The sequence below is a fragment of the Antedon bifida genome, chromosome 1, assembly GCF_963402885.1.
Source record: "Antedon bifida chromosome 1, ecAntBifi1.1, whole genome shotgun sequence".
NCBI classification, from domain to species: Eukaryota; Metazoa; Echinodermata; class Crinoidea; order Comatulida; family Antedonidae; genus Antedon; species Antedon bifida.
Window position 1 is genome coordinate 23,906,262 of NC_136226.1, and position 18,526 is coordinate 23,924,787.

The window sequence follows — 18,526 nt, forward strand, 5'->3', positions numbered from 1 at the left end:
TTCAGTGTTCACCTAATCTTGTCCGTCTGATTGAAAAGTTGCAAAGGTTACCCCTATTTTTAAAAAAGGTGACAAAACTGATAATAATAAATAATTACCGACCAATTTCTGTATTACCCATTGCGTATAAGATTAATGTGAATGTTCTGTGCACGATCAAGTATATGCATGTAAAAAAAAAAATTTTTGATACTGTTAATCAAAAGTTACATAATGCTAAAGGAAATTGGAATATGTGATGATGCTCTAAATTAGTTTACTTCATATTTTAGTTATTATTTTGGTCCAAAGTAGTGAAAATTGACATTGAAATTCCACATCGCTCGATTTTAGGACCTTTATTGTTTTTACATGTAAATTCTCTTCCTGATACTGTTGATTGTAAATGTTTTAAATCGAATAGAGGTAATACGGCATGTGATATAATACTTACCCAGATACGAACTACGTCCACAAGGTAAAAGTTGTTCCAGCAAAGTGAAACATGGCTTGGTCACATGCCATGCAAATGAGTTTCCCCATTACTTTCTTAAATGTTGAGCTTCCATGTTTCAATAATTGTTTTAAACATACTCCTGTCTTATTTGTTAAACATAACATCAGAATAATTCTCAGAGTCCTCATACTAATCACAACGCCATGTGAGCACACAATATCAACATCAAATGAATTTTTATTCCATAAAACATAAGATTATGTACAGAACGTCATCACAGGATATGGAAAAGGAAACTCAAAATAAGTAAAGCTTTTAAGCAGACACTTAGGCCTAAAGTGAAATATTATATTATATATATTTAGTGAAAACACAAAAATCTACCTATTTGTAGGTCTAGCCTATTCATAAGGCTAGACCCCGTGTTAGAAGTATAGTTTCAGTTTTAGTTTCAGTTTTTATTTTCCAATATAATGATATAAGCGAAATGGAATATATGCAAAAATGGAAGGATGACCAAAAAAGAGCAAAGCTCGTACAGTATTTGGCCACCTTAACAAAATAATTAATACATGATACAAACATAATTGAAGCACAGGACGAGACAATACTAGCTAAACATGTTGGCATATGAACTCAAAGATAGTGCGATAAAACCAAAAGAAGCAAAAGAACAATGTAAATGTAAACATATTTGTAACACTCATTGATAAGTTAAGAGCAAATTATTTTTATACAACTTTTTAAATACTTTAACAGATGATGAATTACGAATAGAAGCATCAATACTGTTCCATAAAATTGGACCAAAATTATAAGGGCGATAAGTATCAAAGGACCTGATGCCATAATTATGAAAATAGGGCCTATAATGTGTAATAATCATAATAATTGTGATATTTAAAGTGGCGGTCGTCAGATAATTATCTGATACTTATCTGTGCCGCCACACACATAGAGATACATATATTTATACAATTATATGTTATGTTTTATAACGCATGGAATTCTAATAGAATATCAACCAATGCAACGCCTTTCAGTGTATATTTTAAGATGCGGTTTCATTGAATTTGGATTAAATAATTTGACAGTTCTCCTCCTAAACAGCACGACCAGGTAATGATCCCAATACAAAGATTTTGAAACAAAACGAATTTTACTCTTTCATTGCACTATCAGACAGACGCTGCCATGTTGTGTGGTATCGTATACGCGTAGTATATCATACCACGTTTTAAATTCTGTCCATTAGTTTGTGTGTTATGGAAGGGAAGTATTTTGACTCTATAAACCATATCATTTGTTTCCTCCCTAATAAACTCAAGCATGCACGATACTAGTAGGTCCTTTATATGATATTTTGTTTGGTAATGATATGCCTTGCATAATATGTACACAGTCATAAATTATTATGTTTGCAGATGACAGACAGACGGTGCCATTTAAACCACCGCAAAACACAACCTTATTTAAATAATTAGATAATAAATGGTTTAAAGTAAACTGTAAACGTCAAAAACAACATCATTACGTCGACTGATATAGACCATAACAAACATAATTAAATAACTAGATTTAATTCGTCACTATGACGAATTATAGGTTATATGCATTGATTAAAATAAAGATAATTGATTTGTAAAAGATATATTGATTGATTGATTTTCTCAGAATCTTTAATTATTTATAATATATGCTAGGATCTTACTAACGCAAATACAATAGCCGGTATCGCAATCCGATCAAAGATCCCTCTGCGTATAATGTCATAAACCACATTTGTTACATAATAATAAAGACATAAGTTTTTTAATCTGTTATAATACTGCACGTTTTAAATTGTTTGCAATATTGTTGTTTTAATCTACCAAGCAAAGTGAATTTCCATTTTTATGGACAAATAAAATTTCTTGAATCTTGAATCTTGACATAAGTTTCTTTTTATCTAGATTTCATTATAAATCTATACACTAAGAAATAAAAATACAAACAATACAAATAATAAAAAAAAATCTTATTTCGTTTCGTTACCCAAAGTGAGGCTCGATCTCGGTACCTTGAATGCTATAGACACGAGCACAGACCACCGAGCCATACGCAACTTACTAAAACATGTAGAATGATTCCTCCGTGTATTTACTATTCAGTAGCCACTTTGGTGCAGATAGATTATTACATACCGCAATGAATTATAATTTATTACTATGATGACATCTTTAAAAATTTAAAAAAATGATGCACTGTCAAACTATATACTTTTAACTTTAATATATGAAATTCTTAAGAAAGACAGTTAATGTTAAGTTTGTTATTTCGGCCTAAGAAAATGTCAAAATTTGTTTGATTGTCGAAATTAATTTTTTTTAATTCTATATGCAATTAATGATGACTTAATCAACTTTTGTTCTCTTAATTTGATAATAAATCATACATATGATACATACACTTCAAGAAAATGAAATAAAAAATAGGTGTTCCCCAGCATTCTGACGATGTATATTAATTTTAAAATTTAGCATATTTTCACTATTTTGTTAACTTATACGTGCGTAGCCTGTCACTTTTGACGTGCTTGTATAACGCAATTTAGAGTTGAAAAGTGAATCAAATATGATGATATTATTAAAGAAAGATTGTAAAACAGAAATCGGGCAAAAAGAATGCGCATTAACGTTTAACGCGCAGTGCGCGTGCAAAATTCTGCGCACTCGTGGCAATTTTTTAAACGCTTAAAATTGCCTGAAACGTACTCTAATTTCATCGAAAATAAATTTTGACAATTTTAAAACTTTTAAGCGTGCGTACGCATGCGTTATATGCGCTACGCACGTAATTATATTGCCATATGATGAAATATGACCTGAAATTTATGAGTACCAAATTTTGTTTAAAAGTGATTCATGCTTGTGAAGATATGATTACAAACGTGATTTCATTAAATCGCGCGTAGACCGCGTAATTTATGATTGCGCACCGTGAAAACATGACCACATCGATTCCTGGCCATAAGGAATATACTCTGAAAAATTGACTTAGCTAGATGAAACTGATGCCAAGATAATTCACGGACAAAATAGTGCTAAGGAAAGAATAAATAAATAAATAAATAAATAAATAAATAAATAAAGATCCTGACAGAATCAAGAGGTTATATGCATATCATGCATATAACCTAATTATGTAAACGTGTATTCTTTTATCAGTTATCGTGTCATGAAAATTACATGGCAACAATATCATGATGATCGCATAGACTAAACATTTTTTTCTATCAAAAATTGTACTAACAATTCTTTAATGTTACTAATTAATTAAAGGCCTATTGTAAATGGGCCGATATATGGCACGAAAAAGCTTAATTAATTATATGTATCGCAAATCAATAAATTATTCAATCAATCGATCAAATATTATAATCCTCAGACTTTTCTTCTATGAAGTGTTCGCTCACATTGTTGTTTCACATTTCGTTGGTGCCTCAATTTCTGGTGCAGGTGAAACTCTACGAAATTTTCTAGGCATTTCTATCATACTTTCAATGACGCAAATACAGCCAATTAAAAGGGTAATAACCGCAATCGAAGTTGTAATCATTAGTAGAATGAAGTTGCTATTCCAAACAAGATCTACAAAATAAATAAGTTAGATGGTGATTGTTACATAATCTAATGCATTTTTTTAAATAATGTATCATAATGTATAGTTTGTCTGAAATAAAGTTGAACTGAATTGAATTAACATGCGTTGTACCAATGAAGTTGAATTAATTTAAATAAATGAGCATGCGTTGTATCATTGCAGTGGAAATGTATTCGTATGTCTATATATACATGAAGATTTATAGCAAAACACATTTAGCATTTGTCTATCAAATAGAGTTTCATTCAAATTATCTAACTTTTAAAACAAAACTAAATTAATCAAAATATAGACAAATTCCATTATTGTTATATAAAAAGCAATCAAAAGTAGACTTACATGTATATTATTATCATTTCTTATTTTAAAGATTATTGTTTTGAGAGATTAATATTGTCGACTGTTTACACACACTCATTCATGATGGGTGGTAGTAACAGTCACACCTTGAAAGAAGGTATTTACATTAATTCCCATTGCATTTTATTTGTTCTTTTTTCAATACAAAATTAGTCATCAGGTAAAATATTATTGCCATAAAACACGTTACCTTTAACGTGATCATCAAGTCCTGTCAAACACAGGATCAGAGTGGTAGATGTTGACATTTGGCATTAAACGAAATAAAACAATTACATTTAAATATATAATATTAGTATATCACATAAAAATTAAAAGGCAAATTAAATGTCAAAAAATAACAATGCTGTGGTTATCAGTGACGATGAAGTAAAATTGTCAAACATAATTATATTGCAGGGTTTTGGGGGAAACACTAGCCCTTCCTCAGTGCAAGTGACAGTAATAATGTAAAATATAAAGGTAGTAGAAAGAAATGAAGATATATATAAATCACACTGGAAAATAACAATGCTCTGGGTATTAGTGACTGTATTAATGGAAATACAAATAAAAAGAAAAAGCTACATCAAAGCGATGAAGTAAAACTCTCATCACTCAATCACTTTGAAAAACGACAATGCTGTGGGTATCAATGGAAACGCAAATGAAATTAGCACCAAAAAAAACAAAAAGTAAAACAGCCTGAAATAAATTGCAAACATTGTATATGTAAGCGTGATGTTCTAAACATTTTGTTCATGAGTAAGTTACATCGGCTAACTTATTGTACGATGGAGGGTTCTAAACGGAAAGTAACTCTACTATTTACTGACTCTTCAGTTTGTGATATATAAATAGAATTTAACTGTATGAAATCCGTCATGTTGAGATGTTGCGGTAAATTAATACGTAAAGTAGATAAAAGAAAATGTTATTCTGTGATTTTTTACGTTTAGAGAGTTTGTCTCTAGGAAATGTTTAAAAGAATTATAGGATATTTAAAACTAAATATACTGCAAATAATAAAAATAAACTTTAAAAGTCTAAAGCTTTGCTCTTGTGAATTCTTGTATTTGAAGTTATTTGTTTAGCATTCATTAGACATACCTGCTTCATTTGGTTTAGTACTAGGTTCCTCAAACGTTCCAGTTATAGCCGTGGTGGCTTTATTAGATACATGAGATGTAGTTGGAGACTTAGTAGTTGGAGTATCAGAAGTCTGAGTGATTTTATTAGTTTTAGGCACTGGTGTTGTAGGAGCCGCAGTTGTAGTTGGATGGTTTATAGTTGGGGCATCAATAGTCTGAGAATCTGTAGTGACTTCATTAGTTGTAGGCACTGGTGTTGTAGGAGCCGTAGTTGTAGTTGGAGAATTAGTAGTTGGGGCATCAGTGATTTGAGAATCTGTAGTGGCTTCATTAGTTGTACGTCCTGGTGTTGTAAGAGCCGCAGTTGTAGTTGGAGATTTAGTAGTTGAGGCATCAGTGGTTTGAGAATCTGTAGTGACTTCATTAGTTGTAGGCACTGGTGTTGTAGGAGCCGTAGTTGTAGTTGGAGAATTAGTAGTTGGAGCATCAGTGATTTGAGAATCTGTAGTGGCTTCATTAGTTGTACGTCCTGGTGTTGTAAGAGCCGTAGTTGTAGTTGGAGATTTAGTTGTTGGGGCTTCAGTAGTTTGAGAATATGTAGTGGCTTCATTAGTTATAGGCATTGGTGCTGTAAGAGCCGCAGTTGTAGTTGGAGACTTAGTAGTTCGAGTATCAGTAGTTTGAGAATATGTAGTGGCTTCATTAGTTATAGGCATTGGTGCTGTAAGAGCCGCAGTTGTAGTTGGAGACTTAGTAGTTCGAGTATCAGTAGTTTGAGAATCTGTAGTTACTTCATTCGTTGTAGGCACTGGTGTTGTAAGAGCCGCAGTTGTAGTTGGAGACTTAGTAGTTGGGGCGTCAGTAGTTTGAGAATCTGTAGTGACTTCATTAGTTGTAGGCACTGGTGTTGTAGGAGCCGTAGTTGTAGTTGGAGAATTAGTAGTTGGGGCATCAGTGATTTGAGAATCTGTAGTGGCTTCATTAGTTGTACGTCCTGGTGTTGTAAGAGCCGCAGTTGTAGTTGGAGATTTAGTAGTTGAGGCATCAGTGGTTTGAGAATCTGTAGTGACTTCATTAGTTGTAGGCACTGGTGTTGTAGGAGCCGTAGTTGTAGTTGGAGAATTAGTAGTTGGAGCATCAGTGATTTGAGAATCTGTTGTGGCTTCATTAGTTGTACGTCCTGGTGTTGTAAGAGCCGCAGTTGTAGTTGGAGATTTAGTAGTTGAGGCATCAGTGGTTTGAGAATCTGTAGTTGCTTCATTAGTTGTAAGTCCTGGTGTTGTAAGAGCCGCAGTTGGAGATTTAGTAGTTAAGGCATCAGTGGTTTGAGAATCTGTAGTGGCTTCATTAGTTGTAAGTCCTGGTGTTGTAAGAGCCGTAGTTGTAGTTGGAGATTTAGTTGTTGGGGCTTCAGTAGTTTGAGAATATGTAGTGGCTTCATTAGTTATAGGCATTGGTGCTGTAAGAGCCGCAGTTGTAGTTGGAGACTTAGTAGTTCGAGTATCAGTAGTTTGAGAATCTGTAGTTACTTCATTCGTTGTAGGCACTGGTGTTGTAAGAGCCGCAGTTGTAGTTGGAGACTTAATAGTTGGGGCGTCAGTAGTTTGAGAATCTGTAGTGACTTCATTAGTTTTATGCACTGGTGTTATAGAAGCTGCAGTTGTATTTGGGACAGTATCCAATCCAAGCAAATCTTGGCAATACGAATACGATGGGCATCCTTCACAACTACTATAGTCTATGTCAAAAGTACATTCCCCTTCTATGAATTCACACGTCGTCTCCTCAAGTATAGGACTGCTTAATAAACAATCTGATCTCAAATCTACAAGATATTAAACATCGATTGTTAAAAATAACTGTGGCACTGTAACAATTTCAATTCTAAAATCTAGAATTTATTTAAATCTGGCAATCTTAAATATTTAACACTAAATCAGATACAGACAGGTGTTTTTAGTAACACAAATTTAGCAATAAAGTATTAGTAAATTATAATATTACATCATTATTAATATTATATCAATATTACTGTATATCGACAACAATCAACCTCTCCTTTTTAGTATTTTCTGTAATGTTGCTACTTTACATCAATTAGTTTGTATAACTAGTTTCTGTATTAATAACTGGTTCTCTGGATTTCTTTCTTGTTTTTTTTTCCTAACACTTACAAGCTTTTCTCATATTTCTCACACTACTAACAGTATTCCTATAAAACAGCTTTTATTATTAGTAAAGTAAAAATAAATCATTAATGTAATTATGTACGCTTGATCAAAATACATAATGTATTTTTTACGTTATACTTTAGTAATGGAGGATAAACATCTATTGAGTACTAGATTGTCAAAAAAGATCGACATTAGAGCTTTTTTTAGTTTGTATATATTGAGAAATGCATTGCTATTTATATAAATATTTATACCTAATCTGCAATCTGACACCTCTACATTCACTTTGTACCAAAAATATCTTGGAAGAAATGTTGCTTGTGGTAACACAGTTTTTGACGGCGTAGAGCTATAAAAAGAGCCATTCTCGTACTTTATTATAATGGTGCCTGATTTAATAGTCACTGTTTCTTCAAACCGTATCCGTGTATTGGTGGCAAGTATATATTGATCTGACATTCCGTTCCTTTTTACTGTGATTGTATATGTAAAATTACTTCCTTCAGGCTTAAACTCTGACGTAAACATGTACTGTACCTGATCAGAATTGGCGCCATTTACCTTACCGTTAATACTAAAACAGTTTAGATTCTCAGGAAGATATATAAACCTGTATGTTTGATAATCAGCGCCACAACCTATAATTTAAACAAGATTTTCAAAAATTAATAAACCCCAAACCAGCTGTAGAATGTTAAAATTGCACAGCCTATCCTGATAACCGGTAATAATGTTGCACACTCTCAAGCAAAATTAAGTTGAACATTCCGAGCAACGTCTATTATTAGATGGCAAATCGTTGCACGAGTGTGATGTGATTTTATTCCTACATACAACAAGATACACTGCCGCATTGTAACAAAATAACTAAAAAATGTAATCAAATTCCAGTCCAATGTTATCTGGAGACTTTAGCCAACTATCCTCGTTCTAGAATATACTATGCTGACCACAAACAATTTAAACAATTCACATCAACTCAATACAAATTGGGTACAAAAAATAAATGAATCTTCATAGCTTTTGAGCAATTTTTAGTGTAGTCGAGGCAGACCAATTCATCAAAACAAATGTATTATAATTATTTTACCTTCATCCGCTTCAATCATAGTTGTATAACTGAAAAAAAAAACGACGATTGGTATTCTTATCATCATTACCTTCTACAAAAAGAAGCGAAGAAAGAGACTAGTCAAACAATTATACAATTTCAGCTAAGAAATACAATAATTATATTGCTAAAATATTATTACGTCACATCATTTTGTTTTATTGCCTTATATAAGGCAGTATTGTAAAACACACATTATAGCTTTGGAACAAAAACACCAATAATGTTGTCATGATTACAGTAGATGTCCGAAGTTAAGGCAATGAGCGGATACAATTTTAGTAAAAACTGTGCGATTAAATGACATATTGCATTTGGGGAAACAGTAGTTATGGAAGAATGGATTTTGATTGGAAAATATGGGCCCTTAAAAAAGTCATCTTTACAAAAAATAGCATTATTTTTCGACTATCTTCTACAGAGTTGTCTGTAGCATTTCCAACCAATACGCTTTTCTTTAGTCGAAACTGAGAGTAAATGCACAGGCTTAACGTTGAAAGCTGTCACAAAAAGATGACACCAAACATTGACGGACTGACTTAATTCAAAATTAGTAATTTTAACAAGAACAGCCCCTATTATTTAAATACAGCATATGCAAAAAGGATGACGATTTATATACATATATTTAAAACAGGATTCTGCTTTTCTTTTATTATGATTTCATGCTTCAAATATTTGCTTTGAATGCATTTCTTTTCTTATTCTTGCTTTAGAATTATCAATGCCACTAAAGCTCAAATATTGATTCTTCTTCTTGTATGTACCTTTTATTTTCTTTACATAACATTCTGTCAATATTTATCAAAATAGTGTAAAATAAATAAACAAAAACATGTCTGCCTTAACTTAAGACCCTATTATTTAAATACAGCATATGCAAAAAGGATGACGATTTATATACATATATTTAAAACAGGATTCTGCTTTTCTTTCATTATGATTTCATGCTTCAAATATTATGTTTACAGTGCACTACATTATATTTGCTTTGAATGCATTTCTTTTCTTATTCTTGCTTTAGAATTATCAATGCCACTAAAGCTCAAATATTGATTCTTCTTCTTGTATGTACCTTTTATTTTCCTTACATAACATTCTGTCAATATTTATCAAAATACTGTAAAATAAATAAACAAAAACATGTCTGCTTTAACTTAAGATATAATAAGTGTATGTTATTATGTCCTCGTGTACGTAAGTTACAAGAAGTTAAATTAACCATAATTTCCGGGAATTTGTTTATTGCATAATAATACTTTGGTCACGTTATTTGTAATTCTTTTCTGATTGATGATATTACGAAACAGTGTCGGGATCAGAGCTATAGTAGTATATTATGCAGGACATTTTCCAAATGTTCCGTTGAAGTAAATGTTATTTTTAAACGTATTGCGTTAATATTTACTGTGTGACTCTATGGGCTATATTTAGTGAAGGTACTGTGAACTTATTTAGAGTTTGCTTTAATAACGGGTTACGCAAGCTACAGAAGTTACCTAGTCAAAAACGCAAGCATGATGTTTTTTTACGAATAACGGTTCCTTATTTTTATTATGGAGGAACTTCATTTATAGTTTCAAGAACAGAATTCATGACAGTTATGGTTTAATTAAAACCATATGTCAATGTAATTCCACAATCCAACCTGCATCGGCGTTGTGTCAAATTAATATTTTAGATTGTTTTTGTAGAAGATGTTATTGTTCATTTTCTATTGGAAATTGTGTATGTTTTGTATAGGCCTATGGGTGTTGTATCCAAAATAAAGGAAATGAATGGATGAATATTGCCCTCCAGAAATAAAATATTTTGTAAATGTTTTTGTTGAACATGCCATTAATGTCACATAATAGTTAAACAACTTTAATTTACACAACGTAGTTTACACTTCTACCTTTTCTCAAATTTACTTCAATCTATTGAATCTATTGAATCATAATAATCACAGAAAAGGTCTGATCTTGTGAGAGGGTCATTCGGTGTCAAATTATGTCAAATCTTATTATGTTATAATTTGTTTCTATGCGTAATTAAGGATATTTTTTTAAAATAAATACAATATGGGGTTTTCATGAATAAAAATAATCACGGAGGAAAGTCCTGTCAAATATGGTAATATTCAAAAATCAGATCAGATATGGTAATTTAAAAATGCAAATAAGGCATTCCTGCTAATAATCTACAAATTTTAATTTGTATAAGATAGTATGAAAATTATACACAATATCTCAATTTTACATTATATAGTGTTACCATTGCAACTGTTGCTATGCATAGCTAATGTAAATTAAATAATTAACAATCTGGGGGTCACTTTCATAAATAAAATTAATAATCTATTATATAACACAACTGAATCCAATAATACAAGTAAATCGAAATACAAACACAATAATATCCAGTGGCGAAAGTGGTATCCTTGATAAGAAACAAATTCAACTTTCTAGACCAAAGTCAGGGTAGAACTGTTTTTGAGATATAAGTGGTAAATACAATATATATATATATATATATATATATATATATATCAGATAGATATCAGATAGATATATTTCAGAAGTTGAAAAGAGAACTTCCTGCATCCGAGTTTCAAACAAACTCAGGATTATCGCCAATGATTGCCGTAAGCAATCAACGGCAATGGCCCGAAGGGGACATCACAAATTTGGTCTACCTGCAGACTTGGTCATTTCAACACAAATGACTCTACCTTCAAATGATTTCAGGGCTTTTAGAAAACCCTGCAGAAGGTTCGTTCGGACTTATAACGAGAATCGGAGAAACACCTCTGATTCAGTTGTTGAAATTAATTGCCGACTTTCCGAAGGAGAGAAAAAACTTCTTTCCCGAGGACTTAAATTCTGCCCAAAACCAAGGCAGGTCGGCGCACAACAACTATCTTTGGATATGGAGTCTTTCTCCAGAAGATTACGATTACGTGAACATTTTGCTGATTCAGACAGCAGCACCACGCAAACCGAAGGCAACGCTAACAAATTTAAACCAAAAAGTTCCTGGAATCCACCTAAAAATCGTTGTCCAGCTTTAGAAACATTTATTCAGGCTATTGAGGAGGATGTACAAAACTACGTCCCGAGTCCAGATAAACGTGACAATCTCTCAAAACAAGAGAGGCAGGCCATTGCCAAATTGCGTCAGCGTAATGATATTATCATTAAACCCGCTAATAAAGGTTCTGCCACTGTTGCCATGGACATTAAATTTTATGAAGAGGAGTCCTTAAGACAGCTAAACAATCCTCTTCATTATCGTAAACTTACAACGGATCCCACCCCGGAAATTGCGGATAAGGTGGCCAAATCTGTTTCTGTGATGGTAAAAAAACACTCCATCGATCCTAAGATTGGACCTCATTTGGCACAGGTCAATCCAGTTCCAGGCAGATTTTATTTCCTACCTAAAATCCACAAAGCAGGCAATCCTGGTAGACCCATTATTTCGGGCAATGGCACTGCTACAGAGAAAATTTCTGAATATGTGGATGATTTACTTAGACCATATGTGACTGATCTCCCTTCATACATTCAGGACTCCATGGACTTTATCCGCAAAATTAAGCAAATTCAAAATTTACCTAATAATTCTGTTCTGGCTACATTAGATGTTTCATCATTGTATACTAATATCCCTCACGAAGAAGGAGCCGACGCATGTATTTTAAATTACATACAAATTCCAGGCAAAACGCCTACTAAAGCTCATTTACGAGAACTGGTCATGTTGATTTTAACCAACAACAATTTTATTTTTGGAAATGACCATTACCTTCAAATTCATGGCACAGCGATGGGCACAAAAATGGCGCCATCTTTTGCAAATTTATTTATGGGACAATTTGAGGCCAATTTTCTGTCCCTCCAACCAAACAAACCACTTGTTTGGTTTAGATACATTGACGACATCTTCATGATCTGGACCCATGGTGAAGATAATTTGGAATCTTTTCTTCTCAATATTAATGCAGCCCACCCAACTATCAAATTTACAGCTACCAAATCCACTAGTAGCGTTGATTTTTTGGACACTATAGTGACCATAGAAAATGGTACACTCAAAACTGACCTATTCCGTAAACCCACAGATAAAAATATGTACCTGCTTCCTAGCAGTTGTCACCCCCGACACTGTACTAAAAACATACCGTACAGTCAAGCATTACGTATCAGACGTATCTGTTCTTCAGATTTAGATTTTCAGAATCGTACCGAAGAACTAACCGGACATCTCCGGAATAGAAATTACAAGAAGGAATACATCGAAACTGCTATAAAGAAAGCAAAAGATATTCCTCGATGTCAAACACTGACGTACAAACCACGTCAGCCAAAAAAATCGACCAGAGTGCCATTGGTCACAACCTACCACCCTAGGTTGCCTCCATTACGGGCTATTATTGAGAAACATATGCCCATTCTACAGTCCACAGAACGTCTCAGGACTGTTTTTCCGGAACCACCCATTATTGCATTTCGTAGACCTCCCAACCTTCGTGATATATTAGTCAGATCCAAATTTAAGAGTGAAATTAACTCTCATGACAGCCAAAATTTGGGCAGTCACCTTTGCGGCAAATCTTGCAAAACTTGTTCATTGGTTGATTCTACTGAAAAATTTCAGAGTAACCAAACTGGCCGCATTTTTCGGATAAGACAATCAATTAATTGTCTAACCAAAAACGTCATTTATCTCATATACTGTAATATTTGTGGCAAACAGTACGTCGGAGAAACAAAAAACACTCTCCGCATGAGAATGACACAACACAGATCAGCTATCAAAACATTAAAGCTTGATCAACCTGTAGCCGAACATTTTAATTCAGCTGGTCACTCGATTGCAAATTTCAGAGTTATTGCAATAGACCACGACGTCAAATGGAGCGACAAAACTCGCAAAGACAAAGAAAACCACTGGGAATTACTACTTAAAACCACAAAACCTTTTGGACTTAACATTAGGAACATACTCCCAGATCGGTAAAATTATTCCATTGACTACCAAAATTTTAAGTTTCAATATTAACCACCATTTTAGCTTTTTTTAGTTCCAGTCCAAAATTGTTTATATCTCTACCAAGCTACCTTCTTTGTTTTCTACTCTTATTCAGTCTCCACCCACTATTCAACACGCTGTTTCTATTGTTATATTTCTTTTATTCCTGTCCACCCAGGCAGCACTTGCCAACTCATATGCTATGACTTTATCCAAATTCCCTCACTTGCACTGATGAAGGGCTAGTGTTGCCCGAAAGCTCTGCTAACTTTTCTGGCTGTTTACATTATCGTTTTGATTTAGCTTTTCGCTTTTTTATTTGTATCTCCATTGAGATCCAGCCACTGATACCCACAGCATTGTCATTTTTTCAGTAATTTGCCTTTGGATTTATATATATATATATATATATATATATATATATATATATAAACAAATCAGGCAAAGAACATTAATTCTAAACCGCCCGGTGATATACTGAAATTTAATTAATTAATTTGAAACGATAAAGATGAGGAAATCTGTGAGAATGAGAAAAAGTCGCCCCAACCGAGACTCGAACTCGGACCGCCTGCTTGATATGCAGATGTCCTAACCATTAGACCACTGGGGCTTTCATGGTATTGTTCGAACTCGATTGGATAGCGACTCTTTAACATTCTCGGCGTGGTACGGCGGAACAGCACTAGTCCTCAGTTGTACGCACGCGCACCAGAGATCAAATTGATACGCCCTCATCTTACAGTATTTTTATTCACGAGGCGGGATCTCCGAAGAGATACTTTTATATATATAAACAAATCAGGCAAAGAACATTAATTCTAAACCGCCCGGTGATATACTGAAATTTAATTAATTAATTTGAAACGATAAAGATGAGGAAATCTGTGAGAATGAGAAAAAGTCACCCCAACCAAGACTCGAACTCGGACCGCCTGCTTGATATGCAGATGTCCTAACCATTAGACCACTGGGGCTTTCATGGTATTGTTCGAACTCGATTGGATAGCGACTCTTTAACATTCTCGGCGTGGTACGGCGGAACAGCACTAGTCCTCAGTTGTACGCACGCGCACCAGAGATCAAATTGATACGCCCTCATCTTACAGTATTTTTATTCACGAGGCGGGATCTCCGAAGAGATACTTTTATATATATAAACAAATCAGGCAAAGAACATTAATTCTAAACCGCCCGGTGATATACTGAAATTTAATTAATTAATTTGAAACGATAAAGATGAGGAAATCTGTGAGAATGAGAAAAAGTCGCCCCAACCGAGACTCGAACTCGGACCGCCTGCTTGATATGCAGATGTCCTAACCATTAGACCACTGGGGCTTTCATGGTATTGTTCGAACTCGATTGGATAGCGACTCTTTAACATTCTCGGCGTGGTACGGCGGAACAGCACTAGTCCTCAGTTGTACGCACGCGCACCAGAGATCAAATTGATACGCCCTCATCTTACAGTATTTTTATTCACGAGGCGGGATCTCCGAAGAGATACTTTTATATATATAAACAAATCAGGCAAAGAAAATTAATTCTAAACCGCCCGGTGATATACTGAAATTTAATTAATTAATTTGAAACGATAAAGATGAGGAAATCTGTGAGAATGAGAAAAAGTCGCCCTAACCGAGACTCGAACTCGGACCGCCTGCTTGATATGCAGATGTCCTAACCATTAGACCACTGGGGCTTTCATGGTATTGTTCGAACTCGATTGGATAGCGACTCTTTAACATTCTCGGCGTGGTACGGCGGAACAGCACTAGTCCTCAGTTGTACGCACGCGCACCAGAGATCAAATTGATACGCCCTCATCTTACAGTATTTTTATTCATATATAATATGTATTATAATTAATTTATTAAAGCATAATTTGGTCTTTTATCATTCAGCCACATTATGGTAAACAGGATATCTTCTTTTAACTGACCTAGGATAGAATTTACAAACTATAAAACCAATATTTAATATAAAATGTGATATTTTATCTGCTGACGTTAAATGAAATGGGTATCAAAAACTATAGATTTAAAAATGCATTTCACATGGTTTTATAATCAGGGTGTCAATATTTGTTATGTAGCATTGAGTGTATCATTGACTTTTGGGAAGGGGACGTTGATGGACCCAGGATTTTAAAATAGGGGGATGGGTGGTGCCGACGGTCTAAAATTTAAGAAAGTAAAATGTTTTTACTAATATACCATGTTGTTTTTAGTCGCGTGGACGCGACTCTATAGTTCACTATGTCGGTCGGTTAGTCGGTCTGTCTGTCTGTCGGTCTGTCTGTCTGTCGGTCCGGTATCACTATGCATTGTAGCACGCGACTTAATGGCTGTTGGCCTTGTTTTTATAACAAGGTCATATACATAGCTGCAGTCGCGTGCTGAAATGAGTTAGTGTTGACCGACCGACCGATCAGCCGACCTATATGAGCTGTAGAGTCGCGTTTGCACGCGACTACATATGCAATACATATGTTTCTGGCAACACTGCTTGTAGATTTTTAAATTACCCCAGTATTTTATTTCAGAAATCAGTTAATAAACATTAGAACTACCAGTTTGTAATAAATCAGCTTTAAAAAATACATCATGGGCGTTATGATGAAGTAAAGTTTAGTAGTTTTTAAAAAACGTATCTCCCAAAATATGAAATAAAAAAAAAAATATGAAATAAAAAAAAAAATATGAAATAGGTACATAATGAATTGTTCTTATGCATACACTAATTATATTTTATAATAAAAATATCGTTCATCAAACTACCATCCATTTTAAAACACAAATTGTCTCATTGCCATGAAAAAAAGGGTTTGAAATAAAAAAATACTTCATATTTGATTTCTTTCATATAGTCATGTGCAAAATTGTTAAAGAAATCCATTTTTTTTTTCATGTTCTTTTTAAAATAGTAGGCATATCTCTAGTTACTATTATGGAATTATCAATTATGGTTATTAGAAATGCATTCTATTTCGAATTATTATAGTAATATATAATTCGAGTTGTTCTTTTGATTTATAATTATATTATTGTCAATATAATTACATTATTATTGATCTATAATGAATTAAATAATAATAATAATTATAATTATTAATAAAACGATTTTAATTCAATAATATAATATTAGGCTATTTTGAACATTTCAAATAAACTACACGATATTGAAGGAAATAGAAACGTACACAACCAATTTGGCAAGATTGATGTGATTGTTTTGGTGACAATGTCTGGGCTACTTATTGTTTTTAAATTGTTTACCACTTTATTATTACCTTTTGAGCGTGCAGATTCAGCCTTGTCCTAAATCTCTAAAATATACAATATACATTATTTGTTTAATATTAAAAGTGTTTTTTTTTTTAGTACAAATTCGGCTACCATATAACTAATCAAGACTTTAGGCTTTATATAGTGTGTCAGGGAATACGGCGGGAATTGGCAATCACGATGATGGGGATATTCCCGGCTGCATTACAGCGTGCGTGATTAAAATACGTTAATGTTGAAACTAAAAACAACAACAAATTTTGCAAAAAAAAAACTCGAACAAAGCAGACCAATCGAACCCACATCACTGCTTCCGTTTACCGGCAATTTAAGATGCACACAGACCTGCCAGTACATACTCACAGGTGTTCTCAGTAATATGGGTATCTAGCTAAACAATAACCTTACAAATTTCCAAAGGCAGCCGACATCAGATGTGTCTAATTATATTTTTCTGTAATGTTTTCGCATTTTATTGTCTTATTAAACGATGGGTCTGGATATACTTTGTTTGACAACTTTTATACAAGAATGGGTTATTCCGTAATTTATTATGTACTCGTTGTTCGTTGAGCAAAAACCTTGCAATAATTGTTTTTTAACTGGTAAACAAAAAATTAAATTAAAACGATAATAATAATAATAATACTTACTGATGTCAGCAGTTGTAAATGAAACACCTAACCTTAATTTAAATTTCTATACGAATATTATTCTGATTTTACGTACACATCTATCATCGAAGACCATCAAGTGTTTTATATACTACGTTTCGCTGGCGCCTCACAGAAATTACAATTTATATTATTGTTATTTAAATAAATAAGTTTTAATGACTGTAACGTTAATAATGCATGCGACGTTATGGGGAAAGGGCGCCGCGATACGGCAGCATTAATAGGCACCAATTTAACGCATTTGAAGTAAGTATAAGTAAGTAATAATTATTTATTGGTTTCCAAGAACAGTACAATTTATGAAACAGCATAAAATATGAATGAAAATAAATACATAGAATAATACAAACTAAGACTTGAGACGAAAAAAACATGGAAGGCAGAAGATAACCCTTTAAGCCTAAAGGCTTGTTTCCAAATGGGTCCCCAAAAGTAATGTTTCGTAATAAAAATAGTTTTTTTAGGAAAGGATCATTCTTTTTTTTTAAATTAATTATTAGCTATTGTTTCTAACGACGTTACAGATTTGGAGGGTGGGGAGGGGTTGTGGCGTCTCAAGGGCAACAGTTTGTATTCAAATCTCATACATTTTGTCATCTTCAATTTCAGCTCAAAATCCACAAATAATATTTCTTAAAACAGTTTTACTATCTAAAGAGCCTACAATTTTTATCGGAATCTCTGTTCACAATGATCCATCATAATAAATTAATAATAAATCGTTATATAGCGATTATCTAGGCATAAATC

General features: G+C 33.3%; 1 protein-coding gene across 1 annotated transcript; it reads right to left on the reverse strand.

The window, feature by feature from the left end:
• Positions 1 to 655: 655 nt before the first annotated feature.
• Positions 656 to 8,791, reverse strand: LOC144835499 (uncharacterized). Its single transcript, XM_078690583.1, has 5 exons — positions 8,773 to 8,791; positions 7,937 to 8,320; positions 5,528 to 7,333; positions 4,629 to 4,649; positions 656 to 4,065 (listed from the first exon to the last, which is right to left on the reverse strand). The coding sequence occupies exons 1-5, from the start codon at positions 8,789 to 8,791 to the stop codon at positions 3,887 to 3,889; spliced, it is 2,409 nt and encodes an 802-aa protein (XP_078546709.1). The 3' UTR covers positions 656 to 3,886.
• Between the last annotated feature and the right edge of the window lie 9,735 nt (positions 8,792 to 18,526).